This window comes from Mustela nivalis (assembly GCF_964662115.1).
Source record: "Mustela nivalis genome assembly, chromosome: X".
NCBI lineage: Eukaryota > Metazoa > Chordata > Mammalia > Carnivora > Mustelidae > Mustela > Mustela nivalis.
In genome coordinates, this window is record NC_139040.1 from 105833194 (window position 1) to 105856748 (window position 23555).

At 36.9% G+C, this 23555-nt stretch overlaps 1 protein-coding gene across 1 annotated transcript in view; it reads left to right on the forward strand.

Moving 5' to 3' along the window:
- Positions 1 to 23555, forward strand: part of DMD (dystrophin) — a 2004585-nt gene that overhangs the window by 547900 nt on the left and 1433130 nt on the right. Inside the window, exon 10 of the mRNA XM_082716529.1 lies at positions 22755 to 22943. Coding sequence (XP_082572655.1) covers positions 22755 to 22943 — 189 coding nt within the window. The remainder of the gene's footprint in view (positions 1 to 22754; positions 22944 to 23555) is intronic.

A 23555-nucleotide genomic window follows, 5' to 3' on the forward strand; every position in this document is an offset into this window, starting at 1 on the left:
ACTTGATGATCTCATCTAGTATTGTGATACAAACGCCATCTGTAGGTTGACACCTCCCAAATGTTTATCCCAGCTCAGAACTTTCTGGCAACCTTCAAACTTGGATATACAATGATATACTCACTCGCAGTCCATCAGATTTAACATGTTCAAAACCAAGCTGACTCACCCCCAGATCTGCTTCATCAGCCCCTCCTTTAACAGTGAGTGGTGACACCATGTTTTTATGTGTCCCAACCAAATGCTTGGGAGTCCAATTTTAGTCTCCCTTTTTCTCACACCCCATATTATTGGTCAGAAAATTATTCCAGGTCACAGCACATCATTACCACAGCATGTACAGACTGAATGACTAGAATAGACTTTGAAGCTCCTCTGTCTACTTTGGTCCTTGTTTTACCTGCAATCCATTTTGTTTGCTGGATGGCATTCTTAAAATATAAGTCAGATCACATCCCATGTCTGCTAAAAATCCTCCAAGGGCTTGCCAATCAGAGTCAAATGCAATCCTGCTGTTTTACACACCCATATACGGTCACCTTTCTTTTCCTTCATTTTTCCTCTGGCTTTGGACTGATTCTTCTTACCTTCTCTCCTTCTCCTGAAGCCACCATGGCCTCGAGACCTTTGCCCAGAACACATTTTCCTCCGATGTTCACATAATCTTTTCTTTCATTCTTTTTCTCAAATGGCATCCACTCAGTGGTATTTTCCCTGGCCATCCTAATTAAATACACAATGCCCCCTTCCCTTCTCCTGCTTTTTCCCCTTCCTTGCTTTGTTTTTCTCCATAGCACTTACTAGCTCCAAATTTACTTGCTTATTTTGTATAGTATGTCTCCCCTATATGGTTAAATACTTAAAAATATTTTTTTTATCTCTTCTGTGTATATCTGTATTGCCAGTGCCTGGACCAGTGCCTAGCCCTTGGTAGTTGCTCAATAAATACTTGTTGAAGAATCACTACATTTAATAAACAGTAGAGCCAGAATTTCATACAATTTTAGAGTCCTCTGTGAAATAAATAAAGATGTGATGTCTTGAATATATAATATTTATTTTGCTACTTGTTCCTCTGCTTGGCAATTCTGCAGTTATAATGACTTTATGACAAATTATCTATTTGAAGTTTTCAATATTATTAGTTCAGTTGTCCCTGCATAGGCGAGGCAAAGATAGGTTTACCAATTGCCCATGAGTGTCTTGCATACTTATTACAAAACAAAATGATAAAGGATCTAACATACTGTGATTTCCATGTTTAAGGATATAGTACCTGCAATATATAGGTGATAAGAAGCTTAATTTTCTGAATTCTTTATTTCTTCCCAAAGCAACTATAGATGTATGTGTATATATGCATATCATGAAGCATTATTAATGTAGTTATGAAAATATATGTGTCTTCATCCTTTTTGGTTAATCTTCTGGAAAAGAATCTTTTCTTCAGAGACAATAAAATACATCTTGGTGTGATCTGACAATTTTTGTGAAAGAAAAACACTGAATTTTATTTTTTAAAAAAATTATTTATTTGAGACAGAGAGAGAGATCACAAGTAGGCAGAGAGGCAGGCAGAGAGAGAAGGGGAAGCAGGCTCCCCGCTGAACAGGGAGCCTGATGTGGGGCTTGATCCCCGGACCCTGGAATCATGACCCGAACCGAAGGCAGACACTTTACCCCACTGAGCCACCGAGGTGCCCCAAACACTGAATTTTAAATCCATTGATTTTAGAGATAAGGTTCTTAATTTTTTCTCATTCATCCCACACCACACACACGTGTACACACACATGTACACACATGCACACACACCATATATCAGGACATGCAGTAGGATCTCACCATCAGGGAGGGTAGGAGTTACCTCTCACTGATTACTGACAGAAGACTAACTGTAACAGATGAACAGTCTGTTCTTTTGGTCTGCCTTACTCTGACCAGAGCTAAAGAGTTTAAACAGATCAAACCAGTCCCTGAAGATTCTCAAGGAGACTGGTCCAATGACAAAGGACCCAGTAATTGCTGAGTTAGTTTCAGATTTTATGGGCAACGTCTTTTCCCCACCCAAGAGGGTTGTTTTAAAGAACTAAGGATCAGGATATTTTATGTTTCCTGCCCCCTAATGGCAGACAAAGTGCCCCCATCCCCAGAGGCAGAATCTACCCAGAACTAATCATCCTGACCCCAAACCAAGGTATTAAGGGAGATCCAGTCCAATATGAGACTGTAGGAAGTGCAAAGGATAGTAAGGTTTCTTTGAACATAGCAATTAGGTTCTTCTTAGGTACACATTTGTGACTTAGAATTCAGCTACTGTCTCATGAATCTTAGTAGGAATTTGGTTATGCGTTTGTACATGTCATTTATGCTACATTTTAAGTGATATGTGTTGCCTCTTGAGAAGTCTCAATTTTATTAAGAAGGTCTACATAATTATAATCAGCACTTTTGTTAAACCCATGTTTTACTGGTCCTTAAACAGTGAAAACTGGACAAAGAAGGTTCAATTGAAGAAGAGAATCAATCTTAAGAAGTCCAGTGTGTTAAAAAAAAAAAAAAAAAGAGAGAGAGAGAGAGAGAAATCCTGTGTGTGATGGGGGCAACTGGTAGCTCAGTCAGTTAAGTGTCTGCCTTTGGCTCAGGTCATGATCCCAGGGTCATGAGATTGAGTCCCACATTGGGCTCCCTGCTTGGCATGGAGTCTGCTTCTCCCTCTGCCCCTTCCCCCTGCTTCTTTCTCATGTCATGCTCTCTCTCTCCCTTTCTCAAATAAAAAATAAATAAAATCTTTTAAAAAGGAAAAAAAAAGTCTAGTGTGTGATGAATGGAAAGAAAGTTATTTTAAGTTTTTCTATATATTCCTAATGATGTGAAATTGACATTACAGACATCACCTGTAATAACCCCTTAATATACATAATATAGTTTAAAGGTTTGTTTCCTCTATGACATTTTCCATTTTGTGTAGCATTTTCTAAATAATGCATTGGATTTCTTTATTATTTTAGCCTGAATTTGTTTTGTTGACATTTATATTCCTAAGGAACAATCGATATCTGTTTTATAAATAAATGTGTGCTTATGTATTTGTCATAAAACTATTAGATTCTGGAAGAACCTAAGGCAAACTCAATTAGCCATCAGTTGTAATTGTGCTTTACCTCAAGTGGTTTTTCTTTGCTTAGAGGATAGTCAGGGATGCTGTTGGCATTAAATGCAAAGGAAAACTGAAAACCAAACAAAAAGCTTTCTAGTTGACTGTCCACTGGGCATACTCTTTTCTCTCCTAAGAAACTATTTCTTTGTTAAAAATGTTCATTGGGGATGCTGATCTTCAGTTTCTTGTCTTCATAATGAAAAATGGTCAACATATCGGCAATGAATGTATTGTATTGATCCCTGGCAAGTGATATCCCTAAGGGTAGCCTATTGTATGCTATAAACAAAGGATTTTGAGTCCTATAGAATGCCACAACCTCTAGTTAGGTCAAGTCAATTTTCAGGGACAGTAGTGGGCGAAATCCAGCTAAGGCACATTACTGTTGTATACATGAAATATCCTTGTGGATCTCATTTTGGTTAATTTTGCTAGCATTTCTAAATGCTTTACCGTATATGCTGCTGACAAGGAGCAAATTTAATTATTTTGAATTTCAGCAGCCTTTCCTTCCTTAGCCTTAACTTTCTTGTTGAGGTGCTAATGAGCTGTGAAAAGGCCAACTGGAAGAGAAATAAGAGCTCCAGATAATCCATACTCTGATAAACTACTCCCATGATAATTGGCAGTTTATGGTTCTTCTGGGACAGTGGGAGAAATAAGCAGTGTTGGCCAAGTATGTGGAGCAACTTGTGTTAATAACATTGTAAAAGAAGTTTACAAGGCAATCGCAATCCTTTTAAACAAATGTCTTGTGTATACCTTCAGGCCTAGGCACAATTGGATTATCTGAAAAGCTTTATAGGTCAGATTGTGTTGTATTGCAGCATTTCTAAAACAAGAGATTCTAAACATACTTGTGACTCTTCACCTTCCAGCTCAAAGGAATTTCCTTTCCTTGATTTATAGTTTCCCCAGAACGAACACACATTTGGCCTTCTTTTTATGCTCATTTGCATAATTTGTAATCCATCCTCATGTTAAGGTTTTTAATTGCTGCCATATAATATTCAAGGTTTAATTCATTGTTTTAATTTCTGCATTTGAGGATAATTCTGTTCCCTTCCTAGTATATGAAATGAGGCCAATATATAAAAAATACTTTTTTATAGAATAAATAGAGATTTTGTAGAAAATTTCCAAGGGTTATACAAATCAAGAAAATGGTAACTGATTCACCTCGAGAGTATTTTTAAAGTGTAACAAAACATTCTTTTTAAGTATAGTATGTATTATTTCAGTATGTGAACAAAGGTATTTTATTCCTTTTGTTTCTTTCCTTTCCTGTTTTTAATAGTAGAGAAATCTGAAATATACCAATAGGCATGTTTTATTTTTTTATGTTTTAATTTTTCCTTTTTCAAATTTTTATTTAAATTCCAGTTACTTAACCTACAGTGTAGTATTATTTTCAGGGACAGAATTTAGTGTTTCATCACTCCCAGTGTTCATCACAAGTGTCCTCCTTAACTCCTACCACACATTTACTCCATCGTCTCCTCTCTCCTCCAGCAGCTTCGGTTTGTTCTCTATAGTTAAGAGTCTCTGTTCTGGTTTGTCTTTTATTTGCCCCCTATGTTCATAGGCATGTTTTGAATTTTGACATGCATCTGTTCAAATCAGGATTATCTATCAACAAAAAATTCCCAGTGATACAATTATTACATTTTTTATAGTATGCATGACTTTATGTGGTGACTAAAAAATTCAAGTAAATTTTAGGGCATTGGCTAATGAAGACCACAGTAGATTTTAAAAAAGTCTTTATATAAATAAGTTATCTATCAAGCATACTGAAATTGTATGCCAAAATCAATCCATGTAACACATGACATTAGTCACAGGAAGGTCTGGGGGAGAGAGATTGGATGAATCACAGAATTCTATCAATAGTTCTGGGGATGTATGAAAGGCTTGTAATTATTTCACTCACCTGAAATATGGCACACTAGTATATTTTGATTCTTAAATGCCATTTTACCATCTAGCTATCTCTGGGAAATGTTTATTCCCCTTAAGTTATTAAAAATGTCTGGCAACATAGTTGACATTACAGCTTCTGTGAGCCAGATCCTGAGTTCATCTCCCATCTCTGCTTTTTATTAACTGTGTGACCTTGTTCTAATCTCTATGAATCTGGTCTCCTTGCTTTAACATTTAGACACCATCCTTTGTGTTATAAGGTTAAATTAAGTAATAATGGGATGCTTACACCATACCTTAGAAATAGTAAACACTCAATGTATTATACTTATGTTGTAATTATAAATTCTCTACCCATTTAGAGAATGAAGAAACATTATAAATTAGAGCATAGTCTATTTCCAGAAGGAATATATTACAATGTCTCCTCATACGTTTTTTAAAGTTAAAATCAGAACAATTTTATTTATCTTCTTTATCCATTCGTCTGTTGAAGGGCATCTTGGCTCTTTACACAGTTTGGTGACTGTGGCCATTGCTACTATGAACATTGGGGTTGGGGTACAGATGGCCCTTCTTTTCACTACATCTGTATCTTTGGGGTAAATATCCAGTAGTACAATTGCAGGGTCAAAGGGTAGCTCTATTTTTAATTTCTTAAGGAATCTCCACACTGTTTTCCAAAGTGGATGCACCAACTTGCATTCCCACCAACAGTGTAAGAGTGTTCCCCTTTCTTCACATCCTCTCTAACACTTGTTGTTAACGGTCTTGTTGATTTTGGTCATTCTGATTGTGTAAGGTGATATCTCGTATCTCAGTGTGGTTTTGATTTGAATCTCCCTGATGGCTAGTGATGATGAACATTTTTTCATGTGTCTGTTAGCCATCTGTATGTCTTCTTTGGAGAAGTACCTGATCATGTCTTCTGCCCATTTTTTGATGTGATTATCTGTTTTGTGTGTGTTGAGTTTGAGGAAGTTCTTTATAGATCTTGGATATCAGCCCTTTTTCTATATTGTCATTTGTGAATATCTTTTCCCATTCCGTGGGTTGCCTCTTTGTTTTGTTGACTGTTTCCTTCGTTGTGCAGACGCTTTTGATCTTGATGAAGTCCCAAAAGTTCATTTTCACTTTTGTTTCCTTTGCCTTTGGAGACATGTCTTGAAAGAAGTTGCTGTGGCAGAAGTCGAAGAGGTTGCTGCCTATGTTCTCCTCTAGGATTTTGACAGATTCCTACCTCATGTTGAGGTCTTTTATCCATTCTGAGTGAAATAAGTCAAGCAGAGAGAGTCAATTATCATACAGTTTCACTTATTTGTGGAGCATAAGGAATAACATGGAGGACATTGGGAGAAGGAGAGAAGGGAGTTGGGGGAAATCAGAGGGGGAGACAAACCATGTGAGATTGTGGACCCTGAGAAGCAAACTGAGGTTTTGGAGGGGAGGAGAGTGGGGGGCTGGGTAAGCTTAGTGGTGGATATTAAGGAGGGCATGTATTGCATGGAGCACTGGGTGTGATGCATAAACAATGAATCTTGGAACACTGAAAAATTAAAATAAAGTTAAAAAAAGAAAAAATGTTATTTAAAAGAAAAAATTATTAATGTATAATATACAGGTTTTTGGATGATTTACTATAATATATGGCACTTGATATCCTCAGTGGCAAGTCAGAGATCTTCAATAGGATAGGTTGGTAGTGGGGCCCTCCCCTAGCTATTAGCACCATCAGTCTTGTGGATGCATTGCCATGCATGTGAACAGTTATGTGGGTTTATAGATGGTGTTATCTTAAGTAGTAGAATACTTACAATATTTTACAGTGAAATGGAAGTGTCCTAGAAATTATTTTTTACCACACAGAAGTGTTCCAGTTATCTTATGGCAAAACAGTTGAAAAAAGTTATGTGTTTTCTTTCTCAAAAAGACAAGTGTTCCAAATATGCTGAACATTTCCATGTTGGCAAGTGGCTCTGAGGACTGTTATTTCACAGACATCTCCAAAAGCAGGAAAAACACTTGATCTCTCCTTTCAAGGCAAAGTTCTGTACTCACAGTGATTAAGAAAGAAACTGCATTTTGTAAGAAAATCATGCTATGGAGAGAGCATTTTAAAAGAGGGCATTTGGCAATATTATCATCATAAGTTTGTCCTTACAAAAGCTTTCACAGGTACCTATAGAAACTTGAAGACAACATTTAATTTTTTAAAGAATATTATTAATAAAATGTTTCCTTGAGGTTTTGAATCCATATTATAAATGTAAAAATGTCTTCATTTGATGTTGAAGAAATTCTGACTTTGATGACAAAAGATTAAGTTTTTGTACCCAGATTTTTTTAAAGATTTTTTTTTTTAATTCATGAGAGAGAGAGAGGCAGAGGGAGAAGCAGGCTCCCCACCGAGCAGGGAGCCTGATGCAGGATTTGATCCTAGGACCCCAGGATCATGACCTGAGCTGAAGGTAGATACTTAGCCAACTGAGCCACCCAGGCACCCCAGATTTTTAATAATACCTGATGGATCGGGTGAAAAGTGAGTAGGGCAGCTAAGTTGAATCAGTCCTCAAAATTGGTTTTGAACACAAAGTGATTAAAAAAGTGGAATATGGGGGCGCCTGGATGGCTCAGTGGGTTAAAGTGTCTGCTTTTGGCTCGGGTCATGTTCCCAGGGTCCTGGAACATCCGTCATGTTCCCAGAGCCCCACATCCGTCTCTCTCTGCTCAGCAGGGAGCCTGCTTCCCTTCCTCTCTCTCCTTCTGCCTGTCTCTCTGCCTACCTGTGATCTCTGTCTGTCAAATAAATAAATAAAATCTTTTTTTTTTAAAAGTAGAATATACACTCATAAATACTACTTTGATAAAGATGAACAATTTATAAAATTGGAAAGCATGATTGTAAGGGATCAGGAAGTTTTTAGGAGCAGATATTTGGATTAGGACTTGACAGAGAATACAATTTAAAAAACTAATCATTGGGGTGCCTGGGTGGCTCAGTGGATTAAGCCGCTGCCTTCGGTTCAGGTCATGATCTCAGGGTCCTGGGATTGAGTCCCACATCGGGCTCTCTGCTCAGCAGGGAGCCTGCTTCCCTCTCTCTCTCTCTCTGCCTGCCTCTCCATCTACTTGTGATTTCTGTCTGTCAAATAAATAAATAAAATCTTTAAAAAAAAAACTAATCATGTACTATATGCTGGCTAACTGAATATAATAAAAAAAATGGTTTGATAGCCAATAAATAAATAAATAAATATTTTTGGGAAGTGTTTTTTTTTAATGTTTGTAGTAGATAAAGACAAGTAAGAAGGTGAAACATGCCAAATGTGTGATTTATAGGTGTCCAGAACCCTGAGACAGAGAATGGAAGGAAATATCTGAGTCCCTTACACGATAGGGTATGAGTTTGGGGTTTTATATTAAAAGTAAAATCACTGGTTGATTGCATACAAGAATAACATATTCACTGTAAATGTTGCAACTGTTCCCAAGTTGGGTTGAAGTAACCAAAAGGGAAGAGGGAATCAAATTGGAGAAGATGTGATTAATGTAGTTCTTGTGTTGTTTCAGGGCCTGGCCTCTCATCACTGGTGACATTTGGGGCCCAATTGTGTTTTGTTGGTGGAGGGGAGGTGTGAGTGGTGACTACCATACCTGAGCTGCTGCCAAGCAATACACTGTAGAATGCTTAGCCGAGTTCCTCATCTCGACCCACTAAATGCCCGAGCCGTCAGTAGCACCCTCCACTTCAGGAGCAACCATCAGAACTGTCTCCATATATTGTCAAATATTCCCAAGAGGGCAAAATATCTCCTGGTAGAAACCCAGTGTTTCAGGGTGATGCTACCAGGAATAAAAAAGAAGAGTGACCGTGAAGTCTATTGTAAAGGATGTTGCTCGCTGGACAGCTTTCAACCAAATTGCTGAAGGAAAAACAGGACATTGCTTAAATAATAAGAAAAGTTAAAAAAAAAAAAAAGAACTACACACAGGTCTTTATGAGTTGTGTTTTCTGTGTCAACCTCACTCAGCACTCTATTTTGCTTTCCTGATCAATTTTCCATTGCCTCATTTTATAATATATGCATAATACCCTTAAATCCTTTTTTTAAGTGTGTTTCAAGCATCAGAAGTGATTCCTCATAGGCTGTTAGCCCACCCTGACTTTGAGGCTTTTACTTCAAGATACGAGAAGAAATGTTAGTACAACAAGGGATAAAACCTTGTCAGAAGTTTCCACACTTTTTATTTCTGTCACTTGCCGTGAGCCCATATGCATACTTCTCAGTTCTCTGCACCTTAGATTAAAAGCTTTAATTGGCAACAGGACCCTGAAGTATAAACCTTGAAGCATGCTCACTCCTGTTTAGGAGCCAATGAGAAAATTGAAGAACTGCCCGTTGCGTTCAGCTGACTCTCTGCATGCACCTTCTAGTCCACCTGCACCAACTGGGTGGAAGACTGCTGGTCTTTGTTGCTTGCCTTGAGGCAGACAGCAGAATTTGCACCTGTTAATGAAATTTACCCGGATTTTTCCCAGGGCTTGACACCATTAGCATCTTCCTTGCAAATGCCAGACTTTAAAAGCCTTAAACAAAGGATCTTTCCCTGAAGACAATAGGGAGACAAATAGTACACTACTAAGGCAGCAGGTGCTATAAACCTGGTGTGCCCTTTCTTCTCTCTGCTGTGACATGGAAAGATGCAGTAACTCTGATCTAATTCCCTCAGGAAAAAAAATGACCTAATATTAATACAAAGTAAGATGGGAAATTGTTACCTGGCAGGTGCTAAGAGATTCATTATTTTATTCAACAAAAATCTTTTGTGTTCTACTATATGTCAGACCCAGGATAGTGAACAGAATAAACAAGGGTATATTCATGGAGCTTACTATGAGGGTTTTTCACCCTTTCAGAAACAAGGAAAGGAGACAAAAGTTTATAAAACAAATAAAGAAGAAAAAAGGAAATAAAAAAAAGAATTTATTGATACATCTGAAAGGTGATGGAATAATTCAAGAAGCTGGTGCACCTGAAGGTAGTGGAAATAACCATGGTGTCGGAGGGAAAATGACCTATTTAGCAAAACTGTGTTAGTTCAGTTGAATATTTTTTATAACCTAAATAAATCTATATAAAATCAAACCCCCTCTCTTTTTAACTGAAGTATAGTTGACATACAATGTTACATTAGTTTCAGATGTACAACAGAGTGATTTAACAACTCTATACATTATGCTTTGGTCACCATGGGTGTAGCTACCATTTTTCGCCATATAATGCTATTATGATACATTTGACTTGTACTCTCTGCGCTGTACCTTTCATCCCATGACTTCCTTGTTCTAAAACTGGAAGCCTGTATCTTGCAATCCCCTTCACCCATGTTACCCATTCCCCCAGGCCTCTCCCCTCTGGCAACCACCAATTTGTTCTTTTTTTTTTTCCAATTTATTGATTTTCAGAAAAACAGTATTCATTATTTTTTCACCACACCCAGTGCTCCATGCAATCCGTGCTCTCTATAATACCCACCACCTGGTAGCCCAACCTCCCACCCCCCCGCCACTTCAAACCCCTCAGATTGTTCTTCAGAGTCCATAGTCTCTCGTGATTCACCTCCCCTTCCAATTTACCCCAACTCCCTTCTCCTCTCTAACACCCCTTGTCCTCCATGCTATTTGTTATGCTCCACAAATAAGTGAAACCATATGATAATTGAGTCTCTCTGCTTGACTTATTTCACTCAGCATAATCTCTTCCAGTCCCATCCATGTTGCATGGATACATACAAAAGTTGGGTATTCATCCTTTCTGATGGAGGCATAATACTCCATTGTGTATATGGACCACATCTTCCTTATCCATTCGTCCGTTGAAGGGCATCTTGGTTCTTTCCATAGTTTGGCGACCGTGGCCATTGCTGCATTGGGGTACAGATGGCCCTTCTTTTCACGACATCTGTATCCTTGGGGTAAATACCCAGGAGTGCAATTGCAGGGTCATAGGGAAGCTCTATTTTTAATTTCTTGAGGAATCTCCACACTGTTCTCCAAAGAGGCTGCACCAACTTGCATTCCCACCAACAGTGTAAGAGGGTTCCCCTTTCTTCACATCCTCTCCAACACATGTTGTTTCCTGTTTTGTTAATTTTGGCCATTCTAACTGGTGTAAGGTGATATCTCAATGTGGTTTTAATTTGAATCTCCCTGAGGGCTAATGATGATGAACATTTTTTCATGGACCAGTGGAACAGAGTAGAGAGCCCAGATATGGGCCCTCAACTCTATGGTCAATTAATCTTCGACAAAACAGGAAAAAATATGCAGTGTAAAAAAGACAGTCTCTTCAATAAATGGTGCTGGGAAAACTGGACAGCTATATGAAGAAGAATGAAACTCGACCATTCTCTTACACCGTACACAAAGATAAACTCAAAATGGATAAAAGACCTCAACGTGAGACAGGAATCCATCAGAATCCTAGAGAGAAGAACATAGGCAGTAATCTCTTCGATATCAGCCACAGCAACTTCTTTCAAGATATGTCTCCAAAGGCAAAGGAAACAAAAGCGAAAATAAACTTTGGGGACTTCATCAAAATCAAAAATAAAATAAAATAAAATAAAATAAAATAAAATAAATCAAAAGCTTCTGCACAGCAAAGGAAACAGTCAAAAAAACAAAGAGGCAACCCACGGAATGGGAGAAGATATTTGCAAATGACAATACAGACAAAAGGTTAATATCCAGGATCTATAATGAACTCCTCAATCTTAACACACATGAAACAGGTAAACATATCAAAAAATGGGCAGAAGATATTAACAGACACTTCTCCAATCAAGACATACAAATGGCTATCAGACACATGCAAAAATGTTCATCAATCTGTTCTTTTTGAATTAGTCTTATTTTCTTGGGTAAATACCTAGTAGGGGAATTACTGCATCATATGATATTTCTATTTTTAATTTGTCAAGGACCATCCGTAGTGTTTTTCATAGTGTTTGCACCAATTTACATTCCCACCAACAGTGCCCAAGCATTCCTTTTCCTCCACGTCCTTGACAACACTTTTTTTTTTCTTTTTAATTCTAGCCATTCTGACCGGTGTAAGGTATTATCTCATTGTGGTTGCAATTTGCATTGCCCTGATGATGAGGGATGTTGAGTATCCTTTCATGTGTGTGTTGGCCACTTATATGTCCTTTTTGGAAAATATCTCTTTAGATCCTCTGTCCCTTTTTAAATTAGATTGTTTGTTGTTTTGGTGTTGAGTTGTATAGGGTTTTTATATAGTTTGGATATCACCACTTCCTCATATCAGGGAGATCATATGATAGTTGTCTTTCTCCGCTTGACTTATTTCGCTAAGCATGATATGCTCTAGTTCCATCCATGTTGTCGCAAATGGCAAATATCAACCCCTTGTCGGGTATAACATTTGCAGATATGTTCTCCTGTTCAGTAGGTTGACTTGTTTTTGTTTTTGTTTTGAGAAAAACCAAATGCAGAACACAGTTTATTTTTTAATAAATTTTATGTTCAGTTAGACACTGTATAGTACATAATTAGCTCTTAATGCAGTGTTCAGCTATTCACCAGTCAAGTATAACACCTAGAGCTCATCACAGCATGTGCCCTCCTCAAAACCCTGTTACCCTTTGTTGATGATATCCTTCACTGCGCAAAAGCTTTTTGTTTTGGTGTCATCCCAATAGTTTTGTTTGTTTGTTTGCTTGTTTCCCTTGCCTAGGGAGACCTATCTAGAAAAGTGTTGCTTACTTAAAAGAGGTTACTTACTGCCTTTGTTTTCTTCTAGGAGTTTTATGGTTTCACCTCTCACATTAGACAACCTTTCTTTTGTTGCTGTTACTTCTTCCTTATCTGTTCTGTGTTGCACTAAGAACAATAACACAATGGAAGCGATTTTATAAAGGTTGAATGGGAAGGGGTGATGCTGAATGTTAATAAAAAGTCTGTGTATACTATCTTTGAGCCTTACAATACTCTATGTTAATACTGTCATATCTCTTTGCAGGTGTGTACCAGGAATCTGAGGTTAAACTGCTTTGTCAAACACACACTACTTAAAAATTCCAGAGCCCCAGGAATTTGAACTCAGGTTTATCTTACTTCAAAGTGAGGCTGACTTGAAGTTCCCTGATGGCAGGCACTGGTTTTCTGTACCATGATGCCTTTGAGACATTGCTACATACAGGGCAGGGATGGAGCCAGGGAAGGCATTGAAATTTTGTTAGAAGACACTAGCTTGGACATGCAGTAGAGTGTGAAAGCAGCCGGCCAGGATCAGTTTGAGGCAGAGAGCTTGGCCAGAAAAGAGATAATCAAGTTCCAGATTCTGTGAAAAGAAATGATTCTGTGAAATGGAATGAGGTTCTTGATTCCATGAAAAGGCATGAGATTTAGTATGGGAAGCAAATAGATGATAGGAGATGGCAGAGTGCAGCCTGGGGGTCAAAATCAGTCTGCCACCTGTTTTTTTTTTTTTTTAAACAAATAAAGTTTTATTGGAACAACCCCAAGCTCATTCACTTATATATTATCTACAATTGCTTTTGTGCTACAGTCTACAATGATAGAGCTCAGTAGGTGCAACTGGATTGCAGTGGGATTCAGTACTGAAGATACTCATTATCTGGCCCTTTACAGAAAAATTTTAAGGTTTAAAAATCCTTGGATTATATAATAGGAAGAATAAGATTCTCCATTAAAATATTAAACAAAGAGGTTAGGACAGTATAAGTGTAGATAAGTTTGTAGATTTGGGGATTGTCTAATGTGATAACTTTACATTTAGTTACGTATATACTTGTTAAATAGTTAAGAATACTATAAATGATTATTTATGAAATAAAACAAAAATACATAACAACCAATTTTCTTTCATAGCTTACCATTATATGTGTTCAAGCAAACTATAAATTTTGGGGGGTACCATTTAAGTGTCAGTGTATTTGGTTAATAGTTTTCATTATATATATATGTGTGTGTGTATGTAATATATGTATATATTACACATATATAGGTAATAATGTGTTTTGTAATTATATATATACATTGAAACATATATATATTTATAACAGATATATACACACACACACACACACACACACACACACCCCACACACACAGCAGAGCATGCTAAGCACAATATAACACTTCTGCGAGACATTCTGTAATAGTGAAGAAAATCAGCTTAGCTGATCTTAAAAATGAAAGTCAAGGGATAGGAATTGTAGAAGGTTCAGGGTTCAAACGGTGGGTTTGGCACATGTCTTCCTTTAGAAAATATTGATATTACTTTACTTTTTGCTTGTCTTCTTCTATCTTATAAGGGAGTCTGCACCATCACCTGGGCTATATCACATTTCTGCCTTTTGTTGTTCCCTTCTTTGGTGTGATCTGTATGATATCAGTCTTTGTCTTACAAGCATTATTCTAAACTCTACATTTGATTCCTGACTCACTAACATTATGGGACCCAGGTATTATTTTTTTAGTGGTTTCAAACCATTGACTCTGAAATTGTGGAAGTGAAGAAAAGAAAAAAAATGCATAGATAATTTTTCAAGGCAAAATTTATTAACTGAACTATAAGCTGAATGGAATGGCTTTGACTATCTCTTATCAACTTTTCCTTTTAGCTTTCTTTAAATGGACTCATCTTATGTCCTTGGCATAAGACAACTTGTAATAAAGTTGCCATTGGAAATTGAAAGCCTTGGGGCACCTGGGTGGCTTAGTCGGTTAAGTATCTACCTTCAGCTCAGATCATGATCCCAGGGTCCTGGGATCAAGCCCTGCCTCAGGCTCCCTGCTCATCGGGAAGACTGCTTCTCCTTCTCCCTTTCTCACTCCTGTGTTCCCTCTCTCGCTGTGTCTCTTTCTGTAAAATAAATAAAAGCAAAAAATAAATAAATAAATAAATAAAAAAGGAAAGTGAAATCCTTCCCAAGTGACTAAGGAGATTTGAGTTAGAATATTAGTTCAATAACATTTTTTAGTGAACCTGAGCTATATCTTATCCTAATAATTTTATTATATATTTGTTTGTTTTTATTGAGATGTAATTATAGTATAACATCATATTAGTTTTAAGTGTACACCACCTGCATACAACATAATGATTCACAATATTGTAAAATGGCAACAGTAGTTTATTTAACACCTATCACTACACAGAATTACAGATAAATTATCAATATATATATATTATTTTACTTTTAAGATATCTTACTAAGATATTTTATGGAGATACTGTTTCATAGATTCTTTATTTTTTAATTTAATTTATTTAAATTCAATTCTTTAACATAGAGTGTATTATTAGTTTCAGAGATGGAGTTCAGTGATTGATCAGTTGCATATCACACCAGTGCTCATTACATCAAGTGCCCTTCTTAGTGCCTGTCGCCCAGTTATCCCATCCCCTTCCATCTCCCTGTTTCATAGATTTTGAACTTGTTTTCTTTATTTATAGAGATGTATCAAATTATGGTAAAGATAGGTGTTTGTAATCCAATCAAGTTAGTTTGAAATCACAGATGAGCAAATGAACAGTGTGAGCCTTGGCATATTCTTTAATTTTTCTGCTCCCACTTCCTCTTCCTGCTATGATCTGTCGTGCTGATTTGATGTGGTAAAAAAATGATATAGTGCACACTAAGTGCCTAGCAAATTGACTGACACTAAGTACCCAATAAATAATAACAGCTGTTGTTATTGATTTTATAGATGTTGTTGTTGTTGTGATTGTTATTTTAATATCGCCTTAACAGCAGACCATATTTTTTTTTTCTAAATCCTCATTAGGGCTTAACGTGGAACTGAATTTTAGACATAAGCAGTATTAAAAATCACCTATTTAATAGTGTGATTAGATTGAATGTCATTTACAGTGTTGCATGATGGATTAATTTCTCATAAATCACTTCTGTAGTCATTTTTTTATACTTTAAATAATACTCTGGTTTACATGTTATATCTCTGGGGAAACACAGTAGAAATGTCATGAGAATTTTTCCACATACTAATCCTGGTTCCTGTGAACTATTCTCCTGTTATTTAGTAAAAGAACCACTTGGCTATCCCTCTGTAATCCTTTAGCTTTTAAATAATCTTTCACTGAAGAATAAAAAGATTATAGACTGCACCAAAAAATTCACCATCCATGCATTGAATCGACTCTGTAAAAAGGTATGACACATTTAAAGGGGCTATGAGATAAAATTTTCAAATGTTCTTGAAGTGTTTATACATTCAAGAACAATAAAACTGTTTTTATCCACTTTAAAGTTGCATTTGGGGAAGTTGCCAAAATAGATCGGTTTCAACAGAAATATAAAACTACTCAGTAATAGATTGTGCCCTCTGGAAACGTCCCAGCTATTTTTCTAAGAGCTTTGTGGTTTGCTGGATTGCTGGTTTCACTACCTATATGTAGCCATTTGATGACTTATCTCAGTTTGAATAGCCAAAATCATGTTTCTAAAAATACACATAACTCATTCAACTGTGTTTCCTCATAAAAGGCATTTGCCATTTCAATGAACATTGGTCCCCAAATACAAGCATTGTGGAACATTTCTTGGAAACTAGAATGTGCTTAGCATTTTATATGCATCATGTCATATAATCTTTTTAACAGTCCTATGGAGGTATATTTTTATTTTCTTCGTTTTACAGATGGGGAACCTGAGATGCCTAGAGGTTAAATAACTTACTTACCCAAGATCAGACAAATAGTAAACTGGGTTTTAAAAAAAAGTTATGCATGGAGTAGTGACAAGGCTGTTGCTCTATATTTTATTATAGTAGTTTCTGTCACTGGAAATCAGTTTCCAGACATTTGTCTTAGACATTGCAGGATTCACATAGATTCATTTGTCTTCTCTCATTACTTCATTTTCTCCTCTCTACTCTTCCACCTTTATGCAATAGCACCATCTTCACCATCTTCAAGGAACATAGGTGACAAAATCTGCTAAGTTTTCACGTCAAAATGCAATCATTAAGGCTCTGAAGTCTGTGGGTAATGTTGAATAAATTTAATGTTCTTAATGTTGAAAACAACCAGAATTGTTTCATCCATCCATTGTTATGCCTCTCATCTGAATCATTATTTGCCCAATGTACTGCAGAGAAACATAAACTACTGTGATAAAGACAGAAATTAAAATAAGATTGAAGCTTTGGTGGGGGGAAATAGTTCCAGTTGATGATATTGGCATCTTCCTTCATAAAATGATTGGTACCTCTTCCTTATGCATAGATGTATGAAAAGCAAAGATCAAGTTTCCTCGAAAATTTTCTTTGATGCCATTATATGTATGAACTAGCCACAAGGTTAGGTGAAATATGAAATACTTTGGCAACGAATATGTATTTTGAGGAGCTGAAACCAAAAGTGTTAGCCTCTCTATGTATCTCTAAGTTCTCTCTTTGTTGGGGGAGGTCATTGAGAGGACATGACTGCCTGTTGACCCCTGAGCTGAACCATGGCAGTTGGAGGCCCTTTGTCCCCTCACATCCTCCCCTGACCTTGGAATGTGTATTCCACTTGCCTTCCCCACTTCTAGAGCCGCTCCAAGGATGCACCCTTGAGAAAGTGATTTAATGTTGAGCCCATCGGGACAGTATATGTGACTGAACATTGTTAGGGTCTCTGTATAAACAAGAATTGTATGTTAGTTCCCTTGCTTATTAAACTTGCCATCTATTAACCTGGAATGGCCTACATCTTTATTTGGTCCATCCCAGCCCTCCACATATAGGGATCAATTTTGGATTACACCTGGAAAGTTCTCAAGGAGCTTGGGAACCACCACTGTTAAAGGTGGATTTATAAAGAATGTGTTTCGTTCCATGGGTTCTACTGAAAATGTGCAAAGGTGAAATTCAAGTACATTTCTTCTGTCATGGGTTTTCCTATGCTGAAATTCTTGAACTGTTTCCAATTTTGTTTCATGAACTAGAGAAAATGATATTTTCATCTTGATCTAGAACATATATATCAACACATAGATATGTATATCTGAAATAAAAACTCACAAAACAATATTAATCCTTAATGTAAATGACATAGACATATTTGTTTTATTTAATTTTAAATAGAATATTCCTGGTCATGACCCATTAAATATTCCTTAGCATGCCCCACTAAAATGATTTCATGAATCACTGATAGATCATGACTAACAAATTTGAAAAATAGTGGTCTAAACAAAGAAAGAATTACTTCTTTCTTTTTTTGTCTAGCTGACAATTTTGACAATAATCATGTATAGATGTAGAATTGAATTTATGGATGTAAATAATGATTAATTGAGTTATTTGTGTTATTTTACACAGCCTATTCATGTTTGAATTTAGCTTTAATAAGGCTGTCTCTGCAAAGTTTTTGTTTTATGAACATCCTCAAACAAAACTTCTAAATTCAGAATTTATGAGTACTAGATATCATGTCCTTGACTATAAAGATTTGACTTTTAAAATTGTCTCTAAAATTTCAAGCCTCTGTAAATATCAGTAAATCATGAAGTGTTTATTTTATTTATTTTATTTCTATCGAAGTGTGGTTGGCATACAATATTATACTAGTTTCAGGTATACAACTGGTGATTTGACATTTATATAGATTATGAAATGATCACCATAATAAGTCTAGTTACCATCTGTCACCAGTGTTATATTACTGACTGTATTCCCTATACTGTACTTTACATCCCTGTGACTTATGCATTTTATAACTGCAAGTTTGGACCTCTTTGTCCTCTTCACCTATTTCACCCTCCTCCCCTCCCCACTGACCACCACCAGTTTGTTTTCTGTATTTATCAGTCTGTTTCTGTTTTGTTTTTTAGACTCCACATATAAGTGAAGTCATACAGTATTTGTCTTTCTCTGTTTGACTTATTTCACTTAGCATAATACCCTCTAGGTCCACCCGTGTTGTCACAAGTGGCAAGATTTCCTTCTCTTTTATGCCCGAGTGATATTCCATTGTGTATATATGCTACATCTTCTTTATCCACTTATCTGTTGATGGGAATGTTTACTTTTCTAATCCAAATCATACATTGGGAAAATGTAGTGTCGTGTTACTTGAGCCATAGTGTTGTTGACAGTTGATCATTTCAAAGAAGATAGTTTGAAATCAAAATCATTAATGATTTTTAGAACTTTTATGTAGGAGTTAGGTTGATGTTCAAGTTTCAGAAAGGTTTGATTTATTTGATGTTTACTCATAGAAGTTTTTTGGATCACTTTTTTTCCTATACTAATTTTCTGATTTTTCCAGTCTGACCAGTGACTTAAGGAGGTAATATTGGAGCAGGTTGTGTTTCATAATGGTTCTTATGTATATAAGAATCCAAAAATAATTACAGTTATCATGCACTTTATTGGGTTTTTGCACAAGGTCAGACATTCTGCTAAACACTTTATATACTCTTCTCCAATTTTTACCACATTCTTTTTAGGAAAGTGTAATTGCTCCTGTTCTGCATAGAAAGAAACTAAGGCTAATGATGGGGCTAAGTAACCATCCCAAGTTAACAAGACCTCAGGACAGAGTCAAGATTCAAACATTGACTGCCTCCCAGCCCCTGGGTTTTACACCCACATTCTACTGTGCATAGTAATAAAACACCTATCTCCTCTCACCTGTAACCCAGAGGAGTCAAAATATTCAGGATTGAATTGCACCTTTTTTTTTTTTAACGTACTCACAGGGCTGGCTGCATGATGTGCGGTACAGTGAAAAATGAAATATAGAACCCCTCGTTCAAAAAGCAGGAAGGAAAGAGCTGTTAAAATTAAAATATAAAGCTGTTTCCTTTATTCCATGGTCTTTCTTTCTTGACTTGCCCTTGTGTTTTTTATTTGCTGTTTAGCTTCAAACTGAATAAAGAAAATTAAAAGTTTAAAGTATTAGCACGAGTTTTACTGCTCATTGTTATATTGTGCAATTGCAGTTGTAAATGCAAATATAAGACCATGTAACTCATGCAGAATCACCAGCACTACACAATTTGTATTTTGTAGCTTATATGTGCCTATGTATTTCATTCTTAATGTGGAAATGCTGCACAACTAACTTAGCTGTTTTTATTCACTTCTTGACGGGTGCACATCCTACTAATATTGTCTACTTTCAGCATTCAGATGAGGGAGGATCAAAAGGACAAGAAACCATAGGTTGCACTTTCCCTTTCTTTCTCTGTCGTGAATTTTAGTCTAAATAGTTGGCTAATACGGGAAAGAAACATAAGTAAGGAAGGATTTCGAAGGGCTCTTTGGTTGTACGTGTTTTCTTGGAACTGTCTTCTTTCTACATTGGAGGCAAGTTCTGGTTCACACAGAAAGCACAAGTTCCTGGTGTTGTTAGTACCCTCACTCATTCGTAGACATGCTTACCTTGCAATTGCCTCTAGTGTTGCTTGATTCCCATATGTCATGTGTCTACCGGCATTCTCTGCCCATGGAACATCAGCAACACTATATGCAAATAGGGGTGAACACACATAGTGTACTTACTTCCTCTGCACACGTGCACACTTTGTCACCTTATTGATCTTCACTTATATTACCCACATTCAGAGATAAACTTATTAAGGATTTTAAGGTGGCAATGTCAAGAAGCAGATAAAACAAGTAAGGTGTCCTTCTGAGCCTTGGGTCACCATCACCACACAGCTTCTCAGATTGCATAACCATGAAGCTGATCCTGTTATATACATGTCCCAGGCTACCGTTTTGTGACTTTTCTCCTCTTAATGCTGACTTTGCTATTTATTACTAATAGTACTTAGGGGTGGAGAGAAGAAATACATCATGGAATCTGTTCAGATTCCTAAGACCTTCAGAAATTTGCCTTGACCTTGAGGTGGGCCTATGGGGATAGCTCTCTCAGGGTACTTATGTTCTGTGCAAGATAGTAGAGTTGGGTGATTTTGACTTAGGATGACTTATTTCTGCCTGTTCTCTACAAACAAATGAAGAGTACATCACTTGATGAAAATATTACACCACATGCTGCCATCTGTCTTTTAATCTTATTAAGTCCTTACTTAATAGTAGAAGAAATTTATAATAATAAAGCTTTCAAGTTGGAGCATTTATCAGAAGAGCACAGTTAGCTTGGTGCTGACAGCTCAGTGGGATAAGACCCAGTGTTGGGAGGGACTAGAAATTCAAAGCAGACATGTCAGAGGAAAGCCATCTAAAGGATGGATCTTTTCCTAGGCACGATCATGCAGTCTTCCAAGTAGCTTCTGGTTCTTCAACCCTGTATTTTGTTTCCTTTGCAGAACGCTGTTTGTTAAGGTGCAGTGTTTGCTTGCTCTCTTTGGGGGTGTACAGAAGATTCCTCTCTGAATATTTCTCCAATATCTTTGCTCTGCTTAACTGTATCATCAGTTTGTCTCTGTCCCTTACTTCACAGAAAACCCTCTCGAGTGCAGTCTTCCTTAGGGTTTTTGAAGCCCAGCCACTTACCATGAGTGTATTTAACCCAAAGAAAAATTCATGCATATTTTACTACTTGCTAAAATTCTGACCATTGACAATTTTCCTAATATTAAAGCAGCAGAGGTTGTCCCAAAAGTTCTCTCCTGTCACTTGGTAGTACTGCTTCCATAGTTTGGGAATCCCTTCTGACATACAGCCAGGTTTAGAGGTCAGTATTCCATCCTGGAAACTACCCTACCCTCTCCAGGTGATTCTTCCCAAGTCTCCATTACTTGGCTTGAGGGGAGAAGGTACAAATGTCCATAGTGCTCTACTTAGTCCACAGGAATCTTTTCTCATTAGTTTTCTCCATCAGTCTCCCTGCTTCTTCTACACCTTTGAGCTAGGTAGTGGACTGAGGGTGGTGGGAATGGAAAACCAGTCTCCTATTAGCAGTGCCTTCAGAGGTAGCCTGGATCTTCTCTTTAGAATCATGGCCACTTTGTCTCTGTTGTTCTCAGCTTCATGGTTTCTAATGAAACATGGAAGCAAATACTTCATATTTTACTTCTCCTAAGATGGTGTCTTGCTACTGAAACCATGGTCTTTTGGAAATAGAAGCTTAATTTATAGAAGTCATCAGACTGTTAGAAATTTCAGATGTGTGAATGAGGCATTTCTCTTTAAATTTTGCCTTCTTTTTCCACTGATTTTCATACTGATTACTTTGCTGCTCTTTAGATCTTCAGAAGTATTTCATTCCCATCTCTTGGGAAGACATGTTTCCTTTAATGCCATCGCAAAAATCTGTAATAATACCATAATGCCAATAATGTGTATATGTAAGGGAATGAAAATATGAAGTGAGGAGAGTTACATATGGATGAAAATTAGTAGTGTTTAAAATATAACATTAAGAGATGATGTATTAATTCATTCCTTATAATAATCCAGAAAAGCTTTAATAAAATATTAATTTGAAGTAGATTTCAACTGCCATTAAAGAATTGGGGTATGTATTTGTGAGACATTAAAATGCAGACTGGCTCTTGTATGTGCCTGCTGTTCATGTCTCTGATAATGCAAGTGGACATTTCTAGCATTTTAAATATTTCATTTGCTTGATTGTATAATGTATTAGAACAGTCTGCAGAGATACTAATTGTATAACACCCAATTTGTTTTATTGTTCAGCATTTGGAAGCTCCTGAAGACAAGTCATTTGGCCGTTCATTAATGGAGGCTGAAGTAAACCTGGACAGTTACCAAACAGCTTTAGAAGAAGTACTCTCATGGCTTCTTTCAGCTGAGGACACATTGCAAGCCCAAGGAGAGATTTCTAATGATGTAGAAGAAGTGAAAGAACAGTTTCATACTCATGAGGTAAAGCAAAATATTGATTTATGGAACAAAGCTCATGACTTGTCATAATGGCAAGTCTCTCTTGTTATCTCAATTACTCTATGAAATCCTTGTGTTTTGGTAATTCGGTTTTTATTTTGAGATGAAAACAAATAAGTATTTATGGGCATGGGATTCCATCAGCCAGCATTTGAAGTTCTGCCTTGAAGAATGACACTTGAAGTTGCTGAGATCTGATTTTTGCCAGTGACTTATGCCAGGTATATGAGAGCCTAGCTCACTTTTCTTGGGTCAAGGCAGTGCTAAGATATAACTTACACTCCAGAGTACCCGTGTGGTATCAGGCCAGGCCGTACTACGCATGATGGGAGACTTCCTGAAATGACATACTCATTTGCTTTCCGCCCCTTTCCTATCCTGTTTTCTGCTACTTGGGCTCTTTTGTGGGTCTCCCCAGGAGATTTGACTTAGTAAATCACTTCTGCTTCTCTGCAGAAGTTGACCTAAGTTAATAATTGCACTTAATTCATATTAAAAACAGTATTGGGGAGCACCTGGGTGACTCAGTGAGCTAAGCGGCTGCCTTCGGCTCAAGTCATGATCCCAGGGTCCTGGGATAGAGTCCCACATAAG